Raw genomic sequence first — 24,106 nt, forward strand, 5'->3', positions numbered from 1 at the left:
GAACCGGTCAGCATTCCTGAAAGTGTTGCACACACACAGATACAGACACACAACAGTTAGCATTCCTAAGAGCTCACACACACTATGCCCATCTGCAGATAGCAACAGATACACAGAAGTTTCACACGTTAATGAAGACCTCAACTGTAATTCATCAGTATCATTAACCTGAAGTAGTGTGTGTGTGTTTGTGTGGCAGGTAACCTAGTGGCTCAGAGCGTTGGGCCAGTAACCGAAAGGTGTGCGTGTATGTTTCTTTGGTGACTGTTGGCCCAACAGCTCTTAATACCCGTAGTTTTCCGTCACGGATGAGAGGGAATGTTTACTCTTTCAGAGGAAAGGAAAGTAGAAGAGTGCTGACTCTCTCTCTCTTTTCATCCTCTGTCGTTTCAGTTTGATGGCTTTTTCCTGAGGGGATTTCCAACTGTCACTGTCTCTACTGTAGAGAGCGTTTGGAAGCTCCAGCTCTGGCTTTGAGGTTTGATTATTTTGGTTAGGGTGTTTTCAGGTAAATCCTGTGAGAAAATGGAATCCCCTGCTTTTCTGCCTTACTGTCCTAACTGCAGAGAGAGCGAGAGAGGGAGGGACTGGGTAAGGGAGGATGGAGAGGGGGGAGGGAGGAGAGTTGGGAGAAGTAGAGAGAGGGAAGACATGTCTGAGTCAGTGTGAGGTCAATCAATTGTTCAGTCTTCTCACTTCAGCAGTTGGGCTCCGTCCTCATTGTAGACAGAGGACATCGACCACACCTCTGCACCCACTGCTGTTTCTCTCTCTCTCTCTCTCTTCCTCATCTCCTCCTCTCTCCCCCTCCCTTCCTCTCTCCTATGCCATAGATTTTTCCCCTGCGTCTAGTTTTGTGAGACAATGCTCAAGGAGCCGGAAAATCTCAGCTCATCCCTGCGTCTGTAACCCGAGACGCCCTGTGTGTGTGACCAAGGCTGGGCCAGGCGATACGGAGAGGAGGAGGAGGGGGGAGGAAGGGATGGGGGTGTTTGTGATGGCCAGGGGGGGGGGGGGGGGGTACAGATTAGCAGGAGGGCAGACTGAGACGTGGGACAGGCAGACAGACAGACAGACAGACGGCTGGGTGATGGTGACAGGAGGAACATATGTTTACTGTGCTCCTCTAGGTAGGGGGTAGTCTCTTTTGCAGCAAGCAATACTGTAGGGTAGAATAGGTGGAGTAAATTAACAAAGGATATAGGATTCGTAAGGGGGTCATTGGGGTGGGAGTTGAATTTCTAGGGGTACGTGGGTAGAGGGAAGGCGGCGAGGAGAGAGGGTGGTACGGATAACTCACTGTGGTTTCAGAGGCAGAGGGGTTTAGACAGTAAAGACCCTAATACTGATGGGGTGTAGGGAGTTTACTCACTAATAGTCCTACTGTGTGTTCTGGGGGTCTTACCAGGACCTCATGGGGTCTTCGGGGGGCTTTGAGTCCTCTAATCCACTCTGAGCCTGTTTGGGACAGTTAATTGCATCCCCCTCGGTGCTGTAGAGACACAGAGGCTGTCACGTTCATCTGCCTTCAGCCCTGTTCTGCTGTGTTCTTCTTCTTCAGCCTGGAGTTATGAGAGTGTCTTTATTCTCTTCTTAACGTGGCTTAGTCTGCGCTCCCAGCTGAGCTTTTCAGGGTGCGACGCTTCATCAACATGCGCGGGTGTGTGTGTGCGTGTGCGTGTGTGTGTGTGTGTGTGTGTGTGTGTGTGCAGAGTGAATACAGTAAGTGTGACCAATATCAGACTACATTATCCGTCCCCTGTTGACAGCAGTGTATCAGAGGCAGGAAGAGGAGGAACAGATAGACGCCCAGGCAGCTCTCCATCCCGCTGCGCTCTAAGACTTACGGGGCATCTATCTGTCAGACTCGATCCACCCTCCGGCTCCTCTGTCTCCAAGCCTGTGGACAGGCCAGGGTTGTTCACCTCTTAGCTCTATAAATCGCATCAACACTCCAACAAACAGGTCTCAACTGATCCTTGTTATGGGAAGATTAGGTGCAGCGCCAGACCTACCCGGGCGAACGAGTCTGACGTGAGTGGGACAGATGGGGTGTCACCTAAACCTGAGGGGCGAGATGTGAAGAGGAGGACAGGATGGGAGAGTCTCCTCCCGAAATGCATTTCCCCTCTCTGAGTGTTTGGGTTGGTCTTCTCTCTCTCCTCTCTCTTGTTCTCTCGCTCTCTCGTGCTCTCTCTCTCTGACCTCTAGTTCCGTCAACACTGAGAATCTCTTTCCTAGGCACCTCCTATAAGCAAGGCCTCCCAGCCTGTGCCTCCCGCTGACGCGTCAGGCTCCTCCAGAAAGGATATTTTGCCTTGGTTACCGTGCTTCTGTGTAGCTGTCAAAGTGTGTCGCTTCTGACTGTTGACCCTTCTTTTTGTTTTAATGGGAGAGCAGGCTGTCGCTTTCCCTTCAGAGATCAATCTCTTCCTTTCCTCTGCTCCTTTCCCCCTGATCTAAGAACACTCAGCAGTGACAGTCTTTTCTATGTGTACTGTTGATTCTGTTCGCACCACGCACTCTCTCATCTCGATCGGTGAGATTTTAGCTCTTTGGCACCATCTAGTGACATCTGTCATAGAGTATCACTGTACTGTACTTAAAGGGATAGTTCCCCTCAAAATCAGTGCTGTGTCGAAAGCATACAGAGAGCAGCCTTCTAGGTGGCGCCACGTGAACACGTGTCTCAGGCAGAAGACTGAACTGAACACCGGAGCACGTTAGCAGATTTGTCTGACATATGGTGAAAATACACTGGAGACCTGAGTCATCGAATCTATTTCATCATTATTCCCGGAGAAAGGATTTGTAAGCGTGTGTTGTCGTAGTTAAATGTTGTTACATGTGTGTTGTATTGGGAAATGTCCCCAGACCTCGACTCATTCCTCTGCTCTGGGAGAGAGGTCTGACTGCTGGCTACATGGCTAGTATGTGATTCTTCAATAGACTCACACACAGAGCAGTGCACTCTGTCAGCATTACAGTACGCCACACAAAGACAAAGGTGATACAAATGGTCAAACAATGAATGAGGGGATTTGATTCAACTGGCCAGGGTTATAATGGGCTATGGTCCATCATGTGACCGGGCAAGGCGGTGAGGGAGTCACGCCTTGTTCATATCGAACAGTTTTCATTGGGAAGGCAGATTAAGCATTTAAAATGTAAAAAAAACAACAGTTTATTGGGAAGGCAGATGAAGAGATTAAAAATAAATAAAAAAACAATCCCTTTTGCATGTGAGAACACAGAATCCTCCTCATTACTCTCCACGTCAGGCTGCTGAGGGGAGAACGGCTAATAATAATCCCTGGAATAGAGTCAATAGAATGTATTTGATACCGTTCCACTAATTCCGCTCCAGCCATTAACACGAGCCCGTCCTCCCCAATTAAGGTGCCAGCAACCTCCTGTGCCGACATCACTTTTATTTTTGAGCTTCACCATCAGCCAGAACAGGGCACCTAGCTGAAGTCCAGTTCCAAAACGAATGCAATCTGTTTTCATCTGGCGTAAACTACACCACCTGGGCCAGATTAATAGAATCCCCTCAGTTCCGAGGACAATGCGTTATCATTGCTGCTCTCTAATTGGTGCCCTGTGTGTGGACCCAGTCATTGATTGGTCTGTTTGTGTGTCCGTCAGACTGCAACTACACCTGTCACCAGGAGTGTGGCGGGCGGGTCCAGCTGGACTGCAACCAGAGAGACAGCAACCCACGGGAAAGGACATCTCCCAGAAGACACTGCTCCACGCCTCCTCAGTACAAGGTAAATTGGACCTGGAGCTAAATCAATTAGGTGCATACTGTGTGGTGGGGGTAGTTGTAGGTCACGAGCTGTTTGACAGGCTGCTGCTGGTCTTGTTGGATGTGAAGGACTTGAACTGATGACACACAGAAAGTTAATGCAGCAGACACATTTGTTTTACTATCCTTGTGGGGACCTAACAATTGATTTAGCATTCAAAAAACTATTTTCCCTAAACCCTAACACCTAAACGTAACCTTAACCCCTAACCCTAAATTGTAACACCGAACCTAACACCTAAGCCTTTTTCCCTTGGCGGGGACCAGTGAAATGTCCCCACTTGTCTGAATTTTCCTTGTTTTACTATCCTTGTGAGTAAAGCCAAACACACACACACACACACACACACACACACACACACAGGAGACAAAGATGTAACATCCACTCAATCACTATAGATTTTCTTCATTGATCCACTATTCTTGTGAGCGCAGTGCTCTGCAGTCTGATCACCGAAGAAACAGAGTGCTTATTTTTATTTATTCTTCCGGGATTGTCACCATTTTGAAGTTTTAGTCGAGCACCTGATTCCCTTTTTTGTTTAAGCTGGACTAAAGTGTTTGGGTATACTTTTTGTTCCTTTTGTCTATAGTCTATATCGTCACTGCTATGTACAGTGGGGCAAAAAAGTATTTAGTCAGCCACCAATTGTGCAAGTTCTCCCACTTAAAAAGATGAGAGAGGCCTGTAATTTTCATCATAGGTACACTTCAACTATGACAGACAAAAGGAGAAAAAAAATCCAGAAAATCACATAGTAGGATTTTTTATGAATTTATTTGCAAATTATGGTGGAAAATAAGTATTTGGTCACCTACAAACAAGCAAGATTTCTGGCTCTCACAGACCTGTCACCTCTTCTTTAAGAGGCTCCTCTGTCCTCCACTCGTTACCTGTACTAATGGCACCTGTTTGAACTTGTTATCAGTATAAAAGACACCTGTCCACAACCTCAAACAGTCACACTCCAAACTCCACTATGGCCAAGACCAAAGAGCTGTCAAAGGACACCAGAAACAAAATTGTAGACCTGCACCAGGCTGGGAAGACTGAATATGCAATAGGTAAGCAGCTTGGTTTGAAGAAATCAACTGTTGGAGAAATTATTAGGAAATGGAAGAGATACAAGACCACTGATAATCTCCCTCGATCTGGGGCTCCACGCAAGATCTCACCCCGTGGGGTCAAAATGATCACAAGAACGGTGAGCAAAAATCCCCGAACCACACGAGGGGACCTAGTGAATGACCTGCAGAGAGCTGGGACCAAAGTAACAAAGCCTACCATCAGCAAGGGCATTGAAGATGAAACGTGGCTGGGTCTTTCAGCATGACAATGATCCCAAACACACCGCCCGGGCAACGAAGGAGTGGCTTCGTAAGAAGCATTTCAATGTCCTGGAGTGGCCTAGCCAGTCTCCAGATCTCAACCCCATAGAAAATCTTTGGAGGGAGTTGAAAGTCCGTGTTGCCCAGCAACAGCCCCAAAACATCACTGCTCTAGAGGAGATCTGCATGGAGGAATGGGCCAAAATACCAGCAACAGTGTGTGAAAACCTTGTGAAGACTTACAGAAAACGTTTGACCTCTGTCATTGCCAACAAAGGGTATATAACAAAGTATTGAGAAACTTTTGTTTGAGTTTGAGTTTGAGTTTATTTTTATTTTTACAGGGACAGTGCACATTAATCAACGTTTCAGTAAAAGTGCCGGTTTTAGCCAGCCGGCTAATTTTCAACCGCAGTCCCTGGGCAGGTTATTAAAAACAATTACAATATAGACAATAGCAGCATAGAACAAGCAAGACATAGCAACATAGGACAAGCAAGACATAGCATACAGAGCAACATAGGACAAGCAAGACGTAGCATACAGACAGAGCAACATAAAACAAAAAGCAGCAAGACATTGACCAAAGTGGGAGAACTTGCACAATTGGTGGCTGACTAAATACTTTTTTGCCCCACAGTATGTCTCTCATACTGGCAGTTGCTCTGTCTCTCTCTCTCTCTCTCTCATTGTCTCTCTCTCTCTCTGTGTGTCTCTCTCTCTCTGTGTCTCTCTCTCTCTGTGTGTGTCTCTCCCTCTCTCTCTGTGTCTCTCTCTCTCTCTCTCTCTCTCTCTCTTGGTGTCTCTCTCTCTCTCTTGGTGTCTCTCTCTCTCTCTCTCTGTCTCTCTCTCTCAATTCAATTCAATTCAAGGGCTTTATTGGCATGGGAAACATGTGTTAACATTGCCAAAGCAAGTGAGGTAGACAACATACAAAGTGAATATATAAAGTGAAAAACAACAAATATTAACAGTAAACATTACACATACAGAGGTTTCAAAACAGTAAAGACATTACAAATGTCATATTATATATATATATATATATACAGTGTTCTAACAATGTACAAATGGTTAAAGGACACAAGATAAAATAAATAAGCATAAATATGGGTTGTATTTACAATGGTGTGTGTTCTTCACTGGTTGCCCTTTTCTCGTGGCAACAGGTCACAAATCTTGCTGCTGTGATGGCACACTGTGGAATTTCACCCAGTAGATATGGGAGTTTTTCAAAATTGGATTTGTTTTCGAATTCTTTGTGGATCTGTGTAATCTGAGGGAAATATGTCTCTCTAATATGGTCATACATTGGGCAGGAGGTTAGGAAGTGCAGCTCAGTTTCCACCTAATTTTGTGGGCAGTGAGCACATAGCCTGTCTTCTCTTGAGAGCCATGTCTGCCTACGGCGGCCTTTCTCAATAGCAAGGCTATGCTCACTGAGTCTGTACATAGTCAAAGCTCTCCTTAATTTTGAGTCAGTCACAGTGGTCAGGTATTCTGCCGCTGTGTACTCTCTGTGTAGGGCCAAATAGCATTCTAGTTTGCTCTGTTTTTTTGTTAATTTTTTCCAATGTGTTAAGTAATTATCTTTTTGTTTTCTCATGATTTGGTTGGGTCTAATTGTGCTGTTGTCCTGGGGCTCTGTAGGGTGTGTTTGTGTTTGTGAACAGAGCCCCAGGACCAGCTTGCTTAGGGGACTCTTCTCCAGGTTCATCTCTCTGTAAGTGATGGCTTTGTTATGGAAGGTTTGTGAATCGCTTCCTTTTAGGTGGTTGTAGAATTTAACGGCTCTTTTCTGGATTTTGATAATTAGTGGGTATCGGCCTAATTCTGCTCTGCATGCATTATTTGGTGTTCTACGTTGTACACAGAGGATAATTTTGCAGAATTCTGCGTGCAGAGTCTCAATTTGGTGTTTGTCCCATTTTGTGAAGTCTTGGTTGGTGAGCGGACCCCAGACCTCACAACCATAAAGGGCAATGGGCTCTATGACTGATTCAAGTATTTTTAGCCAAATCCTAATTGGTATGTTGAAATTTATGTTTCTTTTGATGGCATAGAATGCCCTTCTTGCCTTGTCTCTCAGATCGTTCACAGCTTTGTGGAAGTTACCTGTGGCGCTGATGTTTAGGCCAAGGTATGTATAGTTTTTTGTGTGCTCTAGGGCAACAGTGTCTAGATGGAATTTGTATTTCTGGTCCTGGTGACTGGACCTTTTTTGGAACACCATTATTTTGGTCTTACTGAGATTTACTGTCAGGGCCCAGGTCTGACAGAATCTGTGCATAAGATCTAGGTGCTGCTGTAGGCCCTCCTTGGTTGGTGACAGAAGCACCAGATCATCGGCAAACAGCAGACATTTGACTTCGGATTCTAGCAGGGGGAGGCCGGGTGCTGCAGACTTTTCTAGTGCCCGCGCCAATTCGTTGATATATATGTTGAGGAGGGTGGGGCTTAAGCTGCATCCCTGTCTAACCCCACGACCCTGTGGGAAGAAATGTGTGTGTTTTTTGCCAATTTTAACCGCACACTTGTTGTTTGTGTACATGGATTTTATAATGTCGTATGTTTTACCCCCAACATCACTTTCCATCAATTTGTATAGCAGACCCTCATGCCAAATTGAGTCGAAGGCTTTTTTGAAATCAACAAAGCATGAGAAGACTTTGCCTTTGTTTTGGTTTGTTTGGTTGTCAATTAGGGTGTGCAGGGTGAATACATGGTCTGTTGTACGGTAATTTGGTAAAAAGCCAATTTAACATTTGCTCAGTACATTGTTTTCATTGAGGAAATGTACGAATCTGCTGTTAATGATAATGCAGAGGATTTTCCCAAGGTTACTGTTGACGCATATTCCACGGTAGTTATTGGGGTCAAATTTGTCTCCACTTTTGTGAATTGGGGTGGTCAGTCCTTGGTTCCTGCATGCAGGGTTTCAATGGGGTGTTTGTCCCATTTGATGAAATCTTGTTTTGTAAGTGGACCCCACACATCGCTGCCATAAAGTGAAATGTGTTCAATGTATTTCAATTTGAATTAGCTTTTTAAAGGCGTAGAATGCGTGCTTTCTCTCTCAGTTCATTCACTGCCTCATTAAGGTGTCCAGTTGAGCTTATTTTTTAAACCTAAGTAATTGTAGTGTGTACAGTACTCTATATATTTTGTACCAATTGAGAACTTTGGTCTAATTCCCTGAGATCTGGGTCTTCTCTGGAAAATCATTATTTTAGTATTTTTGGGGTTTACTTCTCTCTCTCTTCTCTCTTCTCTCTCAATTTCAATTCAAGGGGCTTTATTGGCATGGGAAACATTTGTTAACATTGCCTTAGTAAGTGAGGTAGATAATATACAAAATGAAATAAACAATAAATATTAACAGTAGACATTACACATACAGAAGTTTCAAAACAATAAAGACATTGCAGTTTTCATATTATGTGCATATACAGTGTTGTAACAAATGGTTAATGTACAAAAGGGAAAATAAATAAGCATAAATATGGGTTGTATTTACAATGGTGTTTGTTCTTCACTGGTTGACCTATTCTTGTGGCAACAGGTCACAAATCTTGCTGCTGTGATGCACACTGTGGTATTTCACCCAGTAGATATGGCAGGTATTCAAAATTGTGTTTGTTGAGGGATCACGTGACCCTTGAACGAGATGGCCGCATGAACTAAGAGCTCCGCAGAAGTAGTTTCCAATTCCTAATCTTACCTCCACTCCAAGTTCACACTCATTTAGCTTTAGCAAGAAAAAGTCATGGCGGCTACAAAAGGCGACACTACAGGTGACATTTTTACCCGGACTCAAGTATTAGCGACGGAAAAAGCCTCCAAGAAGAAGCTAGCTTCAGAAAAAACTAGCGCCATTAGCCAGGAGCAAGAGAACCCGCTCCCCCACGAGGCACAACGAATGCCAACCTCGCACTCTGTCGAAGACATCCTTTCTGAGTTGAGATCCCAACGTACAGAACTAAACACTAAATTAGATGCCATTAATTCTCAGCTCAGTGCGATAGGGGGCAAGGTGACAATCCTGGAAAACGCTTTGCCTGACATCAACAACAAGATAACCATAAACGCGGGGCCCCTGGACGAGGCAGAGGGGCGAATCCTATCCATGGAAAACTTATTGACAGATGCCATGGAAACAATAGCATATGCTAAAAAGAAAATCGAGCATCTGGAAGAGAAAACAGAGGACCTGGAAAACAGGGGGCGAAGGAATAATTGTGTTCTATTCAATCTGGGCGAAAAAGAAGAGGGAAACATGCCACTGATCCGCTACCTGCAAGACAAACTTCCCGAGTGGCTCCACCTGCCCACCGACAGGCCCATAGAACTCGAGCACTGAGGCCCCCACCAGCAGCCAGACAACCAGCTCGCCCAATCACCATACGTTTCCTGAGATTCACCGACAAGGAACGAGTCCTACAGGCGGCGAAAAACAACACCATCACAGTGGGAAACGCCAAACTCGCTTTACACCAGGACCTGTCAGCTGGAATACGCCGAAAGCGCCGAGAATTTGACGAAGTGAAGAAATACTCCATTGACCACGGGAAATCTTCAGGGTATTCAAATACCCAAACGAGCTCAGGATTCTTCACCAAGGAGCCTTGCGACACTTCAAAACTCCCGAAGAGGCAAAACGTTTTTTGAAAGACAATCCTGGCCAATGAGAAACAGACCAATGACTAAATGCGATTAATGCCATTACTAAAGGAGGTAAGACGACATATAGCCGATATCCAGAGATCCACCCCCTAAATGTCATTATAGCCGTCCAATTTATATTTATTGTCCTTTAACAGAGAGGGATGGGCTGTAAAGCCTAACCTAGACCTACTAATGTTTCAGCCTACTTTTATTTCCCTGTTTTTTTGTTGTTGCTATTATTACCTGGGGTTCCCTGTGTCCCTTGGGGGAGGCATATGTAGGCTGGGCTATTGATTTTATTTTTCTCCCCTCTTTTACTGGGGTCTGGACGAGGGCAACTGTGTTATTTACTCAATGCGGGGTGGAGAGGATGAGGCATTTCTTTGGTGGGGAGAAGGAGACGTTGTGCGTTGCTAACTGTTCCCGGTTTTTGTTTTATTCAGAACACAGAATTGAGACTGAGCGGGGGGGTAATAGATCCAACGGGATGTGTCGAGTTGTTTGGGAACTCGGCTGGGTGTTCAGAGATTATTATTTTATGTACACCATTTATTTTCCCTTTATGTGAACGCAGCTGTAATTACTATCCACTTTTACCCAGCGATGACTTGCACTAAAGTTCGATTACTGTTCGATGACGATGACTAGTACCTTGAATCTATTGACATGGAACTGCCATGGTCTAGGACATGCAATAAAACGAAAAAAGATACTATGTGCTCTAAAAAAGGAAAAAGCAGACATTGCGCTATTACAAGAGACACACCTCTGTGATGCTGAACATGCCAAACTCCGCAGAGCTTGGGTGGGACAGGTGTATTTCTCATCTTTCAAATCAAACAGTAGAGGCACAGCCATACTTATCCATAAAAATGTTCCATTCATAATTGACAAAAACATATCTGATCCGGAGGGGAGATTTATTTTGATAACTGGGTGATAACTGATATGGTCAACCAATTACTATATTAAACATATACGCCCCTAACACAGATACTCCTGCCTTCATGTCAAAAATTATAACCCTGTTCAATGAGCATTGTGTCTCCTTTGGCGTGGTGGCCGGAGATTTTAATTGTACCCTTAACCCAACCCTAGACAAATCATCTCAAGTCTCCACCACAAATCCTAGATCTGCAAAGATGTTGAACTCTCTTACTAAAGAGATGGGACTGATAGATATCTGGAGAGAGAATAATAGCTCATCTATGGACTATACATACTACTCTAATGTCCATAACACCTACTCCCGTATAGATTACATTTTTATCCCAAAGAGTTTCATAAATTCAGCCACATGTACTATCGGACCCATAGCACTTTCAGATCACGCCTTTGTCCACCTCTGCTTTGACCTCTGCAAAAACATCCCGAGGTCAAAGAGCTGGAAATTCAACACTTCCATGCTATTAAATGACGAGTTCCATACATTGGTAACTACATGGATAGACAACTACACACAAGACAATAAAGACTCTCCTGTTTCTCCGGCCACAATGTGGGACGCTGCTAAAGCCACACTAAGAGGTCATCTAATTGCATATGCTTCCTCTAAGAAAAAAGCAATGGAAGCACACAGGCTAGATCTTGAGAGGGAGCTGGAATGCTGTGAAAAAATACATAAACAATCCCTAGACAGCACCTCCTGGAGTCATCTTAAAGCAGCCAAAGCCAAACTGAATTTGGACTACACTCAGGAGATAAAAAAAAAAGTTTTCTTTACTAAACAGAAATACCATGAGTATAGCAATAGGCCCAGTAGATTGCTTGCTTACCAATTAAAAAAGGAGCAGTCAGAGCGTACAATCATGGCTATCCGAACAGCAGAGGACGAGGTCACATATGACCCAAAAAAGATCAATTTAACTTTTCATGATTTTTACTGCAAACTATATACCTCTGAGAGAAAACACACAGAGGCAGAACTCCACTCTTTCCTAGAGGGAATCTCGCTACCTAAACTATCAGAGACCGACCAGGAAGATCTCAACTCCCCCTTCACTCCTGAGGAGATCCTGGAGGCAATTACCTCCATGCCACCTAATAAGTCCCCAGGCCCAGATGGATTCCCCAGAGAGTTCTACAAAGCTTTTTGGCCCCAGCGCAGCCCTATCTTCATGCCAATGCTGGAGGATTTTTGCAAAAACGGAGTTCTCCCAGACTCAATGCACACAGCTCGCATTACAGTGTTGCTAAAAAAGGACAAGGACCCCCTATCCTGCTCGTCCTTCCGGCCCATAAGCTTGTTGGATTTCGACTATAAAATAATTACCAAATTGCTCGCCAAAAGACTAAACACTCTTCTTCCCAAAATAATAAAAGCGGACCAAACTGGATTTATTAGAGACAGATACTCTCCTGATAACATTCGCTGTCTTTTTGATATTATTGATCAAGTAAACGCACAAAAGACCCCTGTCCTGCTGGCTTCACTGGATGCTGAGAAGGCGTTTGACAGGATGGAGTGGAGCTTTCTGTTTTCAGTCTTAGAAAAGTTCAATATGGGCCCGAATTTTATTAAATGGATCAAATCACTATACTCTCATCCAAATGCCATGGTGACTACTAATGGACTGAACTCTGACAGATTCCCTCTGGAACGGGGCACAAGACAAGGGTGCTCGCTGTCCCCGCTGCTCTACTTGTTGGGGGCGGAGCCTCTGGCAGAGCTGATAAGGAGCAATCCAAGTATTATGGGTGTTTCTGCAGGTGGCCTGCAGCACAAGATTTCGCTTTACGCGGATGATGTCTTGCTCTACATATCCAACCCTGAGAAATCACTCCCTCTCATTTTAGACACAATTGCTCAGTATGGCAAGTTTTCAGGTTATAAGATCAATTTTAACAAATCCACTGTCTGCCCTCTCAATATTACACTCACCAGCTCTATGAAGACACTTTGTCCTTTCCAATGGAAAACACACGGGTTTCAATACCTCGGGATCTTCATAACACCAGATCTGAATAGCCTTTTTAAGGAAAATTATCTTCCACTCCTGGATCGAATCAAGAACGATCTCCAAACCTGGATCTCTCTCCCAATTAGCTTAGTAGGAAGAATTAATGTAATCCGTATGAACGTCCTCCCTAGACTAAACTACTTATTTCAGATGCTCCCATGCTATCTCCCAGTTTCCTTCTTCAAAACAACTAACCAAAGCATCACCAAATTTATATGGGGCAATAAAAAACCTAGGATCAAGTTTTCCACTTTATCAAAACCTGAATCTAAAGGTGGTCTTGCCCTTCCCTCCCTTCAACTGTACTACTGGTCTGCCCAAATCCGCAACATGCTAACATGGATCACAAACAGACAAGAGTCAACGTGGATTCAGATAGAAGCCCAATCCTGTGGTTCATTGCCCTTAAGCTCAATTATATTCATTAATAACTTTAGTGAAGTGGGCAACATAGCCAAAACCTTTGCGATTTACAGCACCCTACTAGCGTGGAGGGACTGTAAGAAATACCTGGGCATTTCCTCCCAAATATGTTCTCACTCGCCTATAGTAGGCAACCCAGACTTGCCAAAAGCCCTGAGGGATGCCAACTTTAATCTTTGGCATACTCTAGGAATCAGGACCTTTTCAGACCTATTTCATCAGAAAACCACTACACTGAAATCCTTTCAAGAGCTCTGCAGTGAATTCGATGTGCCAAGATCCCATTTTTTTTAAATATCTTCAAATTAGACATGTCATTTCCTCATTTACCTCCAAGAGGAGGTTTAGAACTCAGTTGAATGAAGTTGAAACCCTTCTTGTCACAGCACAATCCATTAAAGGCAAAATATCTTACATCTATAGACTCCTTTCTGAGAAAGGAAGCTCCTCCTTTACTCCTTTGAAAATAATCTGGGAAAAGGACCTTGGTCTGACTATCAGTGATGAATTATGGGCGGAGGTTTGCGACAGGGTATACTGCTCCTCTACCAGTGTAAAAATGAAAGAATCTAATTACAAATGTTTGTACAAATGTTATTATACTCCTTTGAGGCTCCATAGAATGAAAACAGATATGTCTCCTAACTGTAAAAGATGTACCTCTGAAAGCGGAACCTATATGCATGTATTTTGGAGCTGTAGGGAGATTGCCAGAATCTGGCAATCTGTACATACTGCTGCACAGAAAATACTAGAGGTACAGTTTGATATGACCCCGTGTATCTATCTTCTTAATGCCCAGCAGGACATTGTTCTTGATCCTGACAGAGAAAATTTGCTTATGACTATTACATACTTTGCTAAGAAATGTATTCTTCTATTGTGGGCCTCTAATACCCCTCCTACATTTAAAATGTGGATTGACCAGATTGTTGACTTTCTTCCTCTTGAAAAGCTCACTTATGACCTCCACAAGAGACAGCCCAAGTTTGATAGACTCTGGTCTCCACTATTCAACTACATTTCAAACTGGACAGAGTGAACGGGGTGACTAGGGAAATGCGCAGATACATGTTGTGTAAGGTACTGTAAAACCTAAAAACGAATTATTGGCCCGTCGTCTCAGCGAAGGCTAGAAATAGCTGATAAGAACCTTGATAGTGCTGCTGCAAGTGTCCTGTTTTTTTTGTGTGTTTTTATTTTAGTTTAGTTTTTGAGTACGTCTGCGTATGTGCGTATGTATGTATGTACGTATGTATGTATATATATATGTACCAAGGAAAATATATAGATTAAGAAAAATAAATGCTTTTATTTGACTTTTATCATTCATTTTAATTGTATTTTTATTTTTTCAAAAGTATTATTATTTTTTTATTTTTTATTTTTTTAAAGCCTGTCACATCTGTGAATGTGGAATGTGTTTTGTTGGTTGATTGAAAAACAAGAAAACTTAATAAAACTTTAAATTGAAAAAAAAAAAAATTGGGTTTGTTTTCAAATTCTTTGTGGGTCTGTGTAATCTGAGGGAAATATGTGTCTCTAATATGGTCATACATTGTGCAGGAGGTTAGGAAGTGCAGCTCAGTTTCCACCTCATTTTGTGGGCAGTGTGCACATAGCCTGTCTTCTCTTGAGAGCCATGTCCTGCCTACTGCGGCCTTTCTCAATAGCAAGGCTATGCTCACTGACTCTGTACGTAGTCAAAGCTTTCCTTAAGTTTGGTTCAGTCACAGTGGTCAGGTATTCTGCCACTGTGTACTCTCTGTTTAGGGCCAAATAGCGTTCTAGTTTGCTCTGTTTTTGTGTTAATTCTTTCCAATATGCCAAGTAATTATATTTTTGTTTTGTCATGATTTGGTTGGGTCTAATTGTGTTGCTGTCCTGGGGCTCTGTGGTTAGTCTCTCTCGCTCTCTTCCTCACCCTCTCATCTTGCTCCCTCATTCACTTATTCATTCATTTATCGGATGATTTGGAGACCAGATGTTCTCTGAGAACATATTTCACGCCTCTCACATCTGTACCTCAACTCTCCCCTTCTGCAGTCTACTCCTTCCCCCTACTCTCCCCTTCCCCTCCTGCTTTCCCTCCTACCCCCTCTCTAAGGGCGGTAAACAGTGGTAGTGTTAGTCCTCATATCCTCAGACCCCAGTCTTTCTGCCTAGGGGTCTGTATATGCTCAGTCATTAGCCTAGCCGTAGCCTTACGCCAGCCTGGCTGTGTTGTCTCTGTGAGTCTGGGAGCAGAGCACCCCCCCACTCACCCCCCAGAGCTACTCCAAACATGCCCGGCCTTCTGTCTGAACTGTCACAGAACTCATCTACTGTGTGTGTGTGTGTGTGTGTGTGTGTGTGTGTTGCTGTGCCCTTTGTGTCAGTCTCTCAGCGTGTGTATGCTCTTTGTGTTTATATAGCCTCTCTTTGGTGGACAGACACTGTGCTTTAGCAAGCAAGCTGCTTTAGCTAACAGTGTGTATTATAGTGGCTGTTGGTCACGTGATGAAAGCTCTTGGTCAGATGATTAGGGCTATACTCCTGGTTAAATTATTGCCATAGAATTATAATACTAGAATGGACATGAACCTTCTTATGGCGGTCCAAAGGTCAGCCATGTTGGTCAGGGAGTTGGATACACATGGTTTACCAGTGCTGTGATCAGAAGATATTGTGTACAACAATGAATGGGAAGAAGGTAGCTAACCAGCCAGTTTTGGAGGAATGACGACTCCATTTTTCCAATGAACTGCCACTATACCAACATTCACAGCAACATAGTCAGTCCACAGCATGAACCAGCAAGAACTGTAATGGTAGTAGTTCTGACGATACTTTACTCTTTGTATTTATTATGGATTAAGGATCCTCAAGGCAGCAGCTACTCTTCCTGGGGTCCAGCAACATTAAGGCAGTTGTGCAATTTAAAAAACATTATAACACATTCCCAGATTGCACAACACACTGTGTGCCCTCAGGCCCCTACTCCACCACTACCACATATCTACATTACTAAATGTGTGTGTGTGTGTGTGTGTGTGTGTGTGTGTGTGTGTGTGTGTGTGTGTGTGTGTGTGTGTGTGTGTGTGTGTGTGTGTGTGTGTGTGTGTGTGTGTGTGTGTGTGTGTGTGTGTGTGTGTGTGTGTGTGTGTACCTATGTTTGTGTTGCTTCACAGTCCCCGCTGTTCCATAAGGTGTATTTTTATCTGTTTTTTTTTAAAGTCTAATTTTACTGCTTGCATCAGTTCCCTGATGTGGAATAGAGTTCCATGTAGTCATGGCTCCATGTAGTACTGTGCACCTCCCATAGTATGTACTAGACTTGGGGACTGTGAAGAGACCTCTTGTGGAGTGTCTTGTGGGGTAGGCATTAGAGGTCGACCTCTAGTATGCATGGGTGTCCGAGCTGTGTGCCAGTAGTTCAAACAGACAGCTCAGTACCTTCAACATGTCAACACCTCTCATAAATACAATTCATCATGATGTCAATCTCTCCTCCAGTTTGAGCCAGGACAGATTGACATGCGTATCATTAACGTTAGCTCTCTGTGTACATCCAAGGGCCAGCCGTGCTGCCCTGTTCTGAGCCAATGGTACTTTTCCCTACGTCCCTCTTTGTGTCACCTGACCACACTACTGAACGGTCGTCCAGGTGCAACAAAACGGGTGCTTACGGGACCCGCCTTGTTGACAGTGCTGTTAAGAGGGCAGAGTAGCGCTTTGTGATGGACAGACGTCCCCCATCTTAGCTACTGTGGTGTCAGTATGTTTTGACCGTGACAGTTTTACAATCCAGGGTTACTTTAGTCTCCTCGACCTGCTCGATTTCCACATGACTCATTACAAGATTTAGTTGAGATTTGGTGTTTAGTGAGTGATTGGTCCCAAATACAATGCTTTTAGTTTTTAGAAATAGTTAGGGCTATAACTTATTCCTTGCCACCCACTCTGAAACCAACTGCAGCCCTTGGTTAAGGGTTGCAGTCATTTCAGTCGCTGTCGTAGCGGACGTGTGTTGAGACATCAGCATACAGAGAGACACACTCAAATAACCATAATTCCATTACACAATTTCTGATGCATAATGCGCCTTCCATTTTTTATTTTCCTGCAAAAGTAACGGCAGGAAATGTGTTCCCTATGCCTCTACTGCCATTCATTCCAACAAGGCTACATAATGGCAGCCATCCCTGACCAAGATGGCTGCCATTATGGAACTTTGAGGGTTTATGACATAGTCTCTCTAGTAATTTAATAAGACCTCTAACTGTTCTTGGCCTCTGTGAGCACAGATGCGTTAGATGTTTGTCTGCCCACACTGCCTACGACATGGAAGCACACACACATGCACCCGAACACAAGACATGCACACACACTCACACAGACACCAGAAGAGGCTTTCTCGCAATCCTGCTTTCGTGTTAGCAGACTCGGATCTTGCTGGTTTTAGCTATCGAGGTCCTAAATATTTTCAGGTGTTCACGCACATGAAGTATAACTGTATCTCTCTATCAAATTAATATCTGACCTTTTAACTGAGGGTGTCTGTGTGAGCAGGTGTAAATGTGGACCTGTGTGTTTCTGTTGTGATACTGGCACCTCTGCTCTCAAAGCCCACACACTCTGGCACTGCCTAGAGTGAGCCAGATAACACACACACACACACACACACACACACACACACAGTACACATCTCTATCGGTGTGTAACGAGTACGCTGGCAATTGTGTAGCCATGCCTAGAGGCCAAATACCACACTGCTACCATGGATCTCACACACACACACACACACACACACACACAAACAGACACAGACACACAGATACAGACACACACACACACAATGTAATCTGCTTCCACACACGCCACGTGTAGGAGTGAGAGAATGAGAGAAATAGCGTGACAGAATGTCGATGGGGTGACCTTGCTAGAGGGAAAAAAATCCTTATCCAAGTGTGGTGCTCGTGGAGTATAAGTGTAATGTGCTACAGTGAGAGGGTGTACAGTGACAAGGACCTGTGTGTTAGAGCTGAGGGCTGCAGTGGAGGGCCAGTTGATTATCTCTGTAACCTGGAGTCATGTTAAACTCTTGTCTGGTGTGAAGGCTGAGGGTGTCTTGGCCTCCAGTCTGACTCAGAGGCTGAAATGGGTACACTATTGCTGCACCAGAGACCTGATGAGAGATGACCGCTCACATCTCAAGGCCCTTCTCCCTCGTCAACTCTATACTCTGTCTCTCTCTCTCTCTCTCTTTTCCTCTCCCTCCCACTTTCTCTTTCTCTTTTGTGCTTACACCAGCAGAGATCGATCCCCCTTTTCGCCAAACACTCATTGTGTTTCATTGAGTCAGACTGGAGCCTAGTAATGGTTGGCTGGGCTTTATCGACTCTGGAAAAGGTAGGGGTTTGGGAGGGGCTGAGATGGGATGGGGGTGTGGTCTGTCAATGAGCTCCTCTCAACCTCCCCACCACCCACTGTCCCCATCTGTCTCGCTCTGTCCCCATCCTTCTCCCTCCACAGTGATGATGGTAATGGGGTTGACGGCTGTCTCTGCTGGTAGACTAATCTGTCGTCAGCTGATACTGACCTGGAGAGAGGCAGGCAGCTCTCTGCCTGTCTGTGGTTAGCACTGGAGAGAGAGAGAGACAGCTCTCTGTTTGTCTGTGATTACCACTGGCGAGAGACAGACAGCTTTCCCAACAATATTTCAGAATCTAATCAACCTCTGACAGGGGGGATGGCTTGAGGAGATGGACAGGCTCCATCTCTTTAATGGAGGATATGTCTCCTCTGATGGAACAGCCTCCCTCTCTTTGACAGACTGACAGAGTCCACCTGAACAGCTGTCTGATAATCTAATGTTTTAATGAATAACCTGCTGTATGCCTTGAGTTGGTTGTGATTTAGAGAAAGACCATAGCTAGATAATGTTCTCTGACTTAGACGCACACACACATGCACGTACTCGTACACACCGGCACACACACGTACACACACCGTACATATACACACACTATTATTTGGTAGTCCATCTCTATTTTGACAGGGGCATTAGCTGGACCCTGTTCATATGGTCAAGATCAGGGCCAGAGGGCAGAGGGGACAGGTCAGGGGTCAACGAAAGGTTAGAGGTCATCTTCATCACTGACCCCTGGGGGACGATCACGTGACCTCCACGCTTGGTTTCTCCTAAAAACCAACAGACAAATGTACCCATGTTTTCAATTCCTCTTTATGGAACTAGACCTCATAAGGTTCTCTGAGATTCCTGTTCTTGATCATCACCAGTGCTTGACTTGGAATTAAATGGGTACCAGTACTCATTTTGGGTGCTGGTACTGTTTTATATTTAGGTACAGGAACTCCACAATAATGTTGAGCTGATATTCTATAAGAGGTACAAGAACTCAAGCAGTCGGACCTGTACTTGATTCCGCTGTGTTTCTGAGCATGTTGATAAGAGTGTATGTATAATGCAGTAAGATATATAAATCTGGAGGTTTCTCTCATGCAGCATTGGTAGCGCTAAGGCAGAGCACAGCAGCCATGTTACTGAGTGGCTTCCTGCTCATGCATATCAGGTGTTATGAGCTGCGAGGCCGCATCTCTCTGTCTCTCTCTCTCTCTCTCTCTCTCTCTCTCTCAGAGGATGTGGCTGGGCTGAGCTGGGTGCCGTTGCTTGCAGGAAGAGAGAGAATGGGGGGGAGGGTGTTTTTGTAGCTCTGCAGAAAGCTCGTTGGCAGATAAGACTCAACCACAGATGGTTGAGCAAGGCTGTGAGAGAGAGAGAGGAAGAGAGAGAGAGAGAGAGGAAGAGAGAGAGCAAAACGAACACAAAAGGAGAGAGAGCGAGTGGGAGGTGCAGCGCGTAGGATTCTCTGTTAGTCCGTGAGTCTGAGAAGAAGAGAGGAGAAGAGAGGAGAAACCGCTGAATGTCAGAAGCCTGCAGCAGCCTGGGTCTCTTCCCCAAGAAACAAGGACTACACTCACACAGCCATACAGCACAGGCCCACTGCAGTCTGGAGCCACTGACCTGAACTACAGTTACCGGAGTGTGTTTGTGTGTGTGGGAGAGAGCCTGTCAGAGTAATTGATGTGAGCGTGTGTCTGAATGGGTAAGCAGCAGTACCCTGCTGAAGTAATGTGTGTGTGTGTGTGCACCCATTCACAGTTCTTATTAGCTGATCAACACACACAGCTGCAGGGCAGGAGGGGGTTGAAGGGGAAGTGTGTGTATGTGTGTGTGTGTGTGAGGCATTCAGGTGAGCAGGGTTAACTGACTTAACTGTGACACCAACGTGTGTGCACAGTGTGTGTGTGATATCGGGGTCAGAGCACACACGACAGGAGGAAGTGACACGTCTCTACTCGCGCTCTCGGATTTCCTGAAGCCTCTCCGGTGACACGAGGAGCACTGATATTACCCGAATCTGAGCTGACCTCACCCCTGATTCTGGAGCCCAAGCTTATCTGGGTACCTACAGACACAAGACTGTGGAGGACTGGCAGTGGATGTTTGGAATCGAGAGGCGCCACTTGGACTGTGAGCCGTACGCGTGTCCCTATACTGACCTACTGAGGTGACTGACTGTGGATGCATCGTGGATGTGAAGGGCTCTGGGACTGTGAGTGTTGTGAACCGTGAGTGTGGCTGAATGCCTCTCCAGACAGAGTATTTCCCCCTCGGGGACAATCAGGTTTCCTCCTGCTGCTCTGCTGGGTGTTTATAGGCAGCCGAGGGCTCAAATTGAAGCCCTTAAATGACGGGCAGCAACAGCATGAGCAGCGGCTACTGCAGTCTGGACGAGGAGGGCGAAGACTTCGCCTTCTTCACCGCAAAGAGTTCCTTCTTCCGCCAGCCCCCAAAGCTGGTTAAGGTACGACAGAGATTTTTTTTTTTTAAGATGGAGGGAGGGGAGGAGGGGTATGTTTCGCTTCATGTTGTGTCCATTTTTTATGCCTGAAAAAGGAGAAGCGTTGAGTAAGTGTGTGTGGTAACACTATGTGGATGGTCCATCGGTAGAGGCTCTACAGACTATCAGTAACATTTCAACTACCTCTAGCTCTAACCCTTATCCCTAACCGTAATCTTGGCAAGCATTTGGTTGACCATCTGTAGAGGGTCTTCAGATAGAATATCCGGACTATCCAAATAAAGTGTGACCGTTTGTGTTTTACTGTGTGTGTGTGTGTGTGTGTGTGTGTGTGTGTGTGACAGAGAGGTGTGCCTGCATTCGATCAGCTATCCATGCAGCCTTCCTTGTAGGAGCCCCTCTAGGACAGTTATTCATGGCTTAAAACGCAAAGGACTGCATAGCAGCAATATGGTAATGGGTTCATCGACAGCCCTCGCCTGTCGCTGTTTCCGTAGAAACAGGGAAGTTAGTTAAATAGTTACACACATCCGTTGTTCAGTGTGAGTTTTGCTATAGCTGTCATTCTCGCTCTTCCACGTTTTTTCTTTTCGCTTAGCATAATTCAGCTGGTCAATGTAACCATAGCAACGGCGGATCTCACTGATTCTGCTTTGAGATCAGAACTCCACAGGAGCGCGCGCGCACACACACTTTTAATGTTGCAGAGCAGTGGTGATGCCGTTTTTGGAGCTTGTCTGTCTGTTCATGTAAATAGTGAGCAGTTGTATAACATTGGACTGCAACTGTGTCGGTGTAAAGTTACAGAATAATATGTACTACATGTTTATGCAGAAAACACCCCCACACCACTCTCACACCTCCACTGGGAGATTGTTCTTAAGGCTTTTAACGGGCTACATGACCTTCTCTCTCGCTCACACACACGCACACACACACACACACACACAAGGAGGTGTAGGAAGCAAACGTTTGCTGATTAGGACAGAGGGCATAGAGATGCTGTTGTTTTACAAACACACTTACACAGACACACACTTACACAGACACACACAGACACTTACACACAGGCCTTTGTCAGTGTGATCTCAATACCTGCAGTGCCTCTGCTCTCTGGTTTGGAAAGAGCACCATCATTAAATAATTCAGCCCCAGCCCTGTGTCTGTCTGTTTGGAGTTTGGGTTGCCAGGGTGGAGACTGTTGTGTGTTGGGGACTTTGGAAGGCCAGAGTGGAGATTGTTGTGCCCCATAAACAAAGGACCCAGTCTTAAACCACGACCCAAAGTTTCCAATTCCCCATAAACTGTAAGAACGATACCGTGCGGTAGCAACTGTCTCTCAGTACAGGAAAACCACCCTGTCACTCACTAACGTTTGAATATGAAAAACAGACATGCAAATATAGGAAAGCCACAGTTTGCCTGTACTCTCCGACACAATCTACTAGAGCGCGTGTCAGTTTACTCTTGTTGTTGTCTACAATGGCTCCAGCCACAGATCTGAAATCAGCTAGAATCAGCTCTCCAAACCCTAACCCTGACCATAATGGGAGAAACCCTACCTCCGGGTCTAGGGGCTTTTTCTTCCTACTCCCCAGCCCTACTCCATCAACTTAATGGACATGGCAGTTTCACTGCTGCGGATTCCAGCTTTAATGACCTCTGAACTGGAAGCACTTTGCCTCCCACAGAAGAAACGCAGAAGGAATGGCGCCAATGCAAACCCAGCGAAACAGACACACGCACATTTACATGCATTTATAAACTCTCTCTCTCTCGAACGCTGTCTCACTCACCCTAGCTGAATGTTAAAGCTGGCTGATCTGGAGCAGTAGGCTCCTCTCTTGACATTAATTCACAAAGAAAAGAGGACCTCTAATCTCCTCCCTCCCGTCCTGATGAGCATGTTCGTCAGTGTTATGCGTGTGTGTGTGTGTGTGTGTGTGTGTGTGTGTGTGTGTGTGTGTGTGTGTGTGTGTGTGTGTGTGTGTGTGTGTGTGTGTGTGTGTGTGTGTGGTTACTGCTGTGGAGCACTCCCTTGCTCTAAAGGGAGCTTTGATGTCGTGGAAATGAATGAATTAGTAAAATCACCAGTGTTTATAATTAATGTCACAGACATACACGTACACACACACACACACACACACATGTCTACATGTGCTTGTGTGTGTCTGTCTGTGTCTGCGCACACCGAGCTGTGAAATGGAATCAGTGCTGGGGTTGGATCATGTGTTTCTTCCATTCGACACTTTGACCCACTAACAGAGCTCAGCTAAGGTGTGCAAGCAGGAGTGTGAGTGCGTATTCGTGTCTGTCTGGCGCTTGCTGATTACAAGAGGAGCGAACGTGATTGGGGGAGATACGACACTGAATGAAAGTATGAAACTAGTAGCACAGGGAAACGCACACACCTGGTCTACTGTATATGCCGTCTGTGAAATGGGAAACGAGGCGTGGGGTTAGAGCTTCCATTACAGGATCTGTGCCTCTCTTTTCCCCTGCCTCCCTCACTCAGTCACTCCCTTATGTCACCTCCACTGCTCATTATCCTAGCGGCACTCTGCTATCGCAGCTGTCACAGCTCATCTACGGGAGTTAATTTGGCTATCAGAGACTTGGGGAGCTAAGTGTGGTCTCCTCTCCTGTGTGCCTCCTTTACTGGAGCAGTCTGCTCAGGGCTCAATCAAGACCGCCGTTATACCAGCCCGGATCCATTTCAGAGAGATCGTTTCATAGAATTGTACGTGGGTTTCATTCTCTGTGATGTCTGTATGGCAGTGTTGTGGGATATGAGTCCTCTACAGGCTCACTCTAGACCGTAATGGCCACAGCGGTGCGTGACACCAGGGGTGTTGTGTCACCTGATCACGTCCAACGACCATGTGCCACTACAGGAAGTGGGTTTTGTGTTGCCGTGGTAACGGTGACGTGTAGAACTGAAGCATGGCGCCTCAAGTACAAAGACGTACTTTGCTTTTTATTTAAAAAAGATATAAATATGTCTGCTCGGCCCACATGCCCACACTCTCTATGTATGTAATGTATACCAT

The 24,106-nt window shown here is 45.2% G+C and overlaps 1 protein-coding gene across 1 annotated transcript in view; it reads left to right on the plus strand.

Moving 5' to 3' along the window:
- Positions 1–24,106, plus strand: part of LOC139413332 (ras association domain-containing protein 5-like) — a 63,843-nt gene that overhangs the window by 23,947 nt on the left and 15,790 nt on the right. The window contains exon 2 of the mRNA XM_071160560.1: positions 3,649–3,773. Within this exon, the coding sequence (XP_071016661.1) occupies positions 3,649–3,773 (125 nt within the window). The remainder of the gene's footprint in view (positions 1–3,648; positions 3,774–24,106) is intronic.

This window comes from Oncorhynchus clarkii, chromosome 7, assembly GCF_045791955.1.
Source record: "Oncorhynchus clarkii lewisi isolate Uvic-CL-2024 chromosome 7, UVic_Ocla_1.0, whole genome shotgun sequence".
Classification (NCBI taxonomy): domain Eukaryota; kingdom Metazoa; phylum Chordata; class Actinopteri; order Salmoniformes; family Salmonidae; genus Oncorhynchus; species Oncorhynchus clarkii.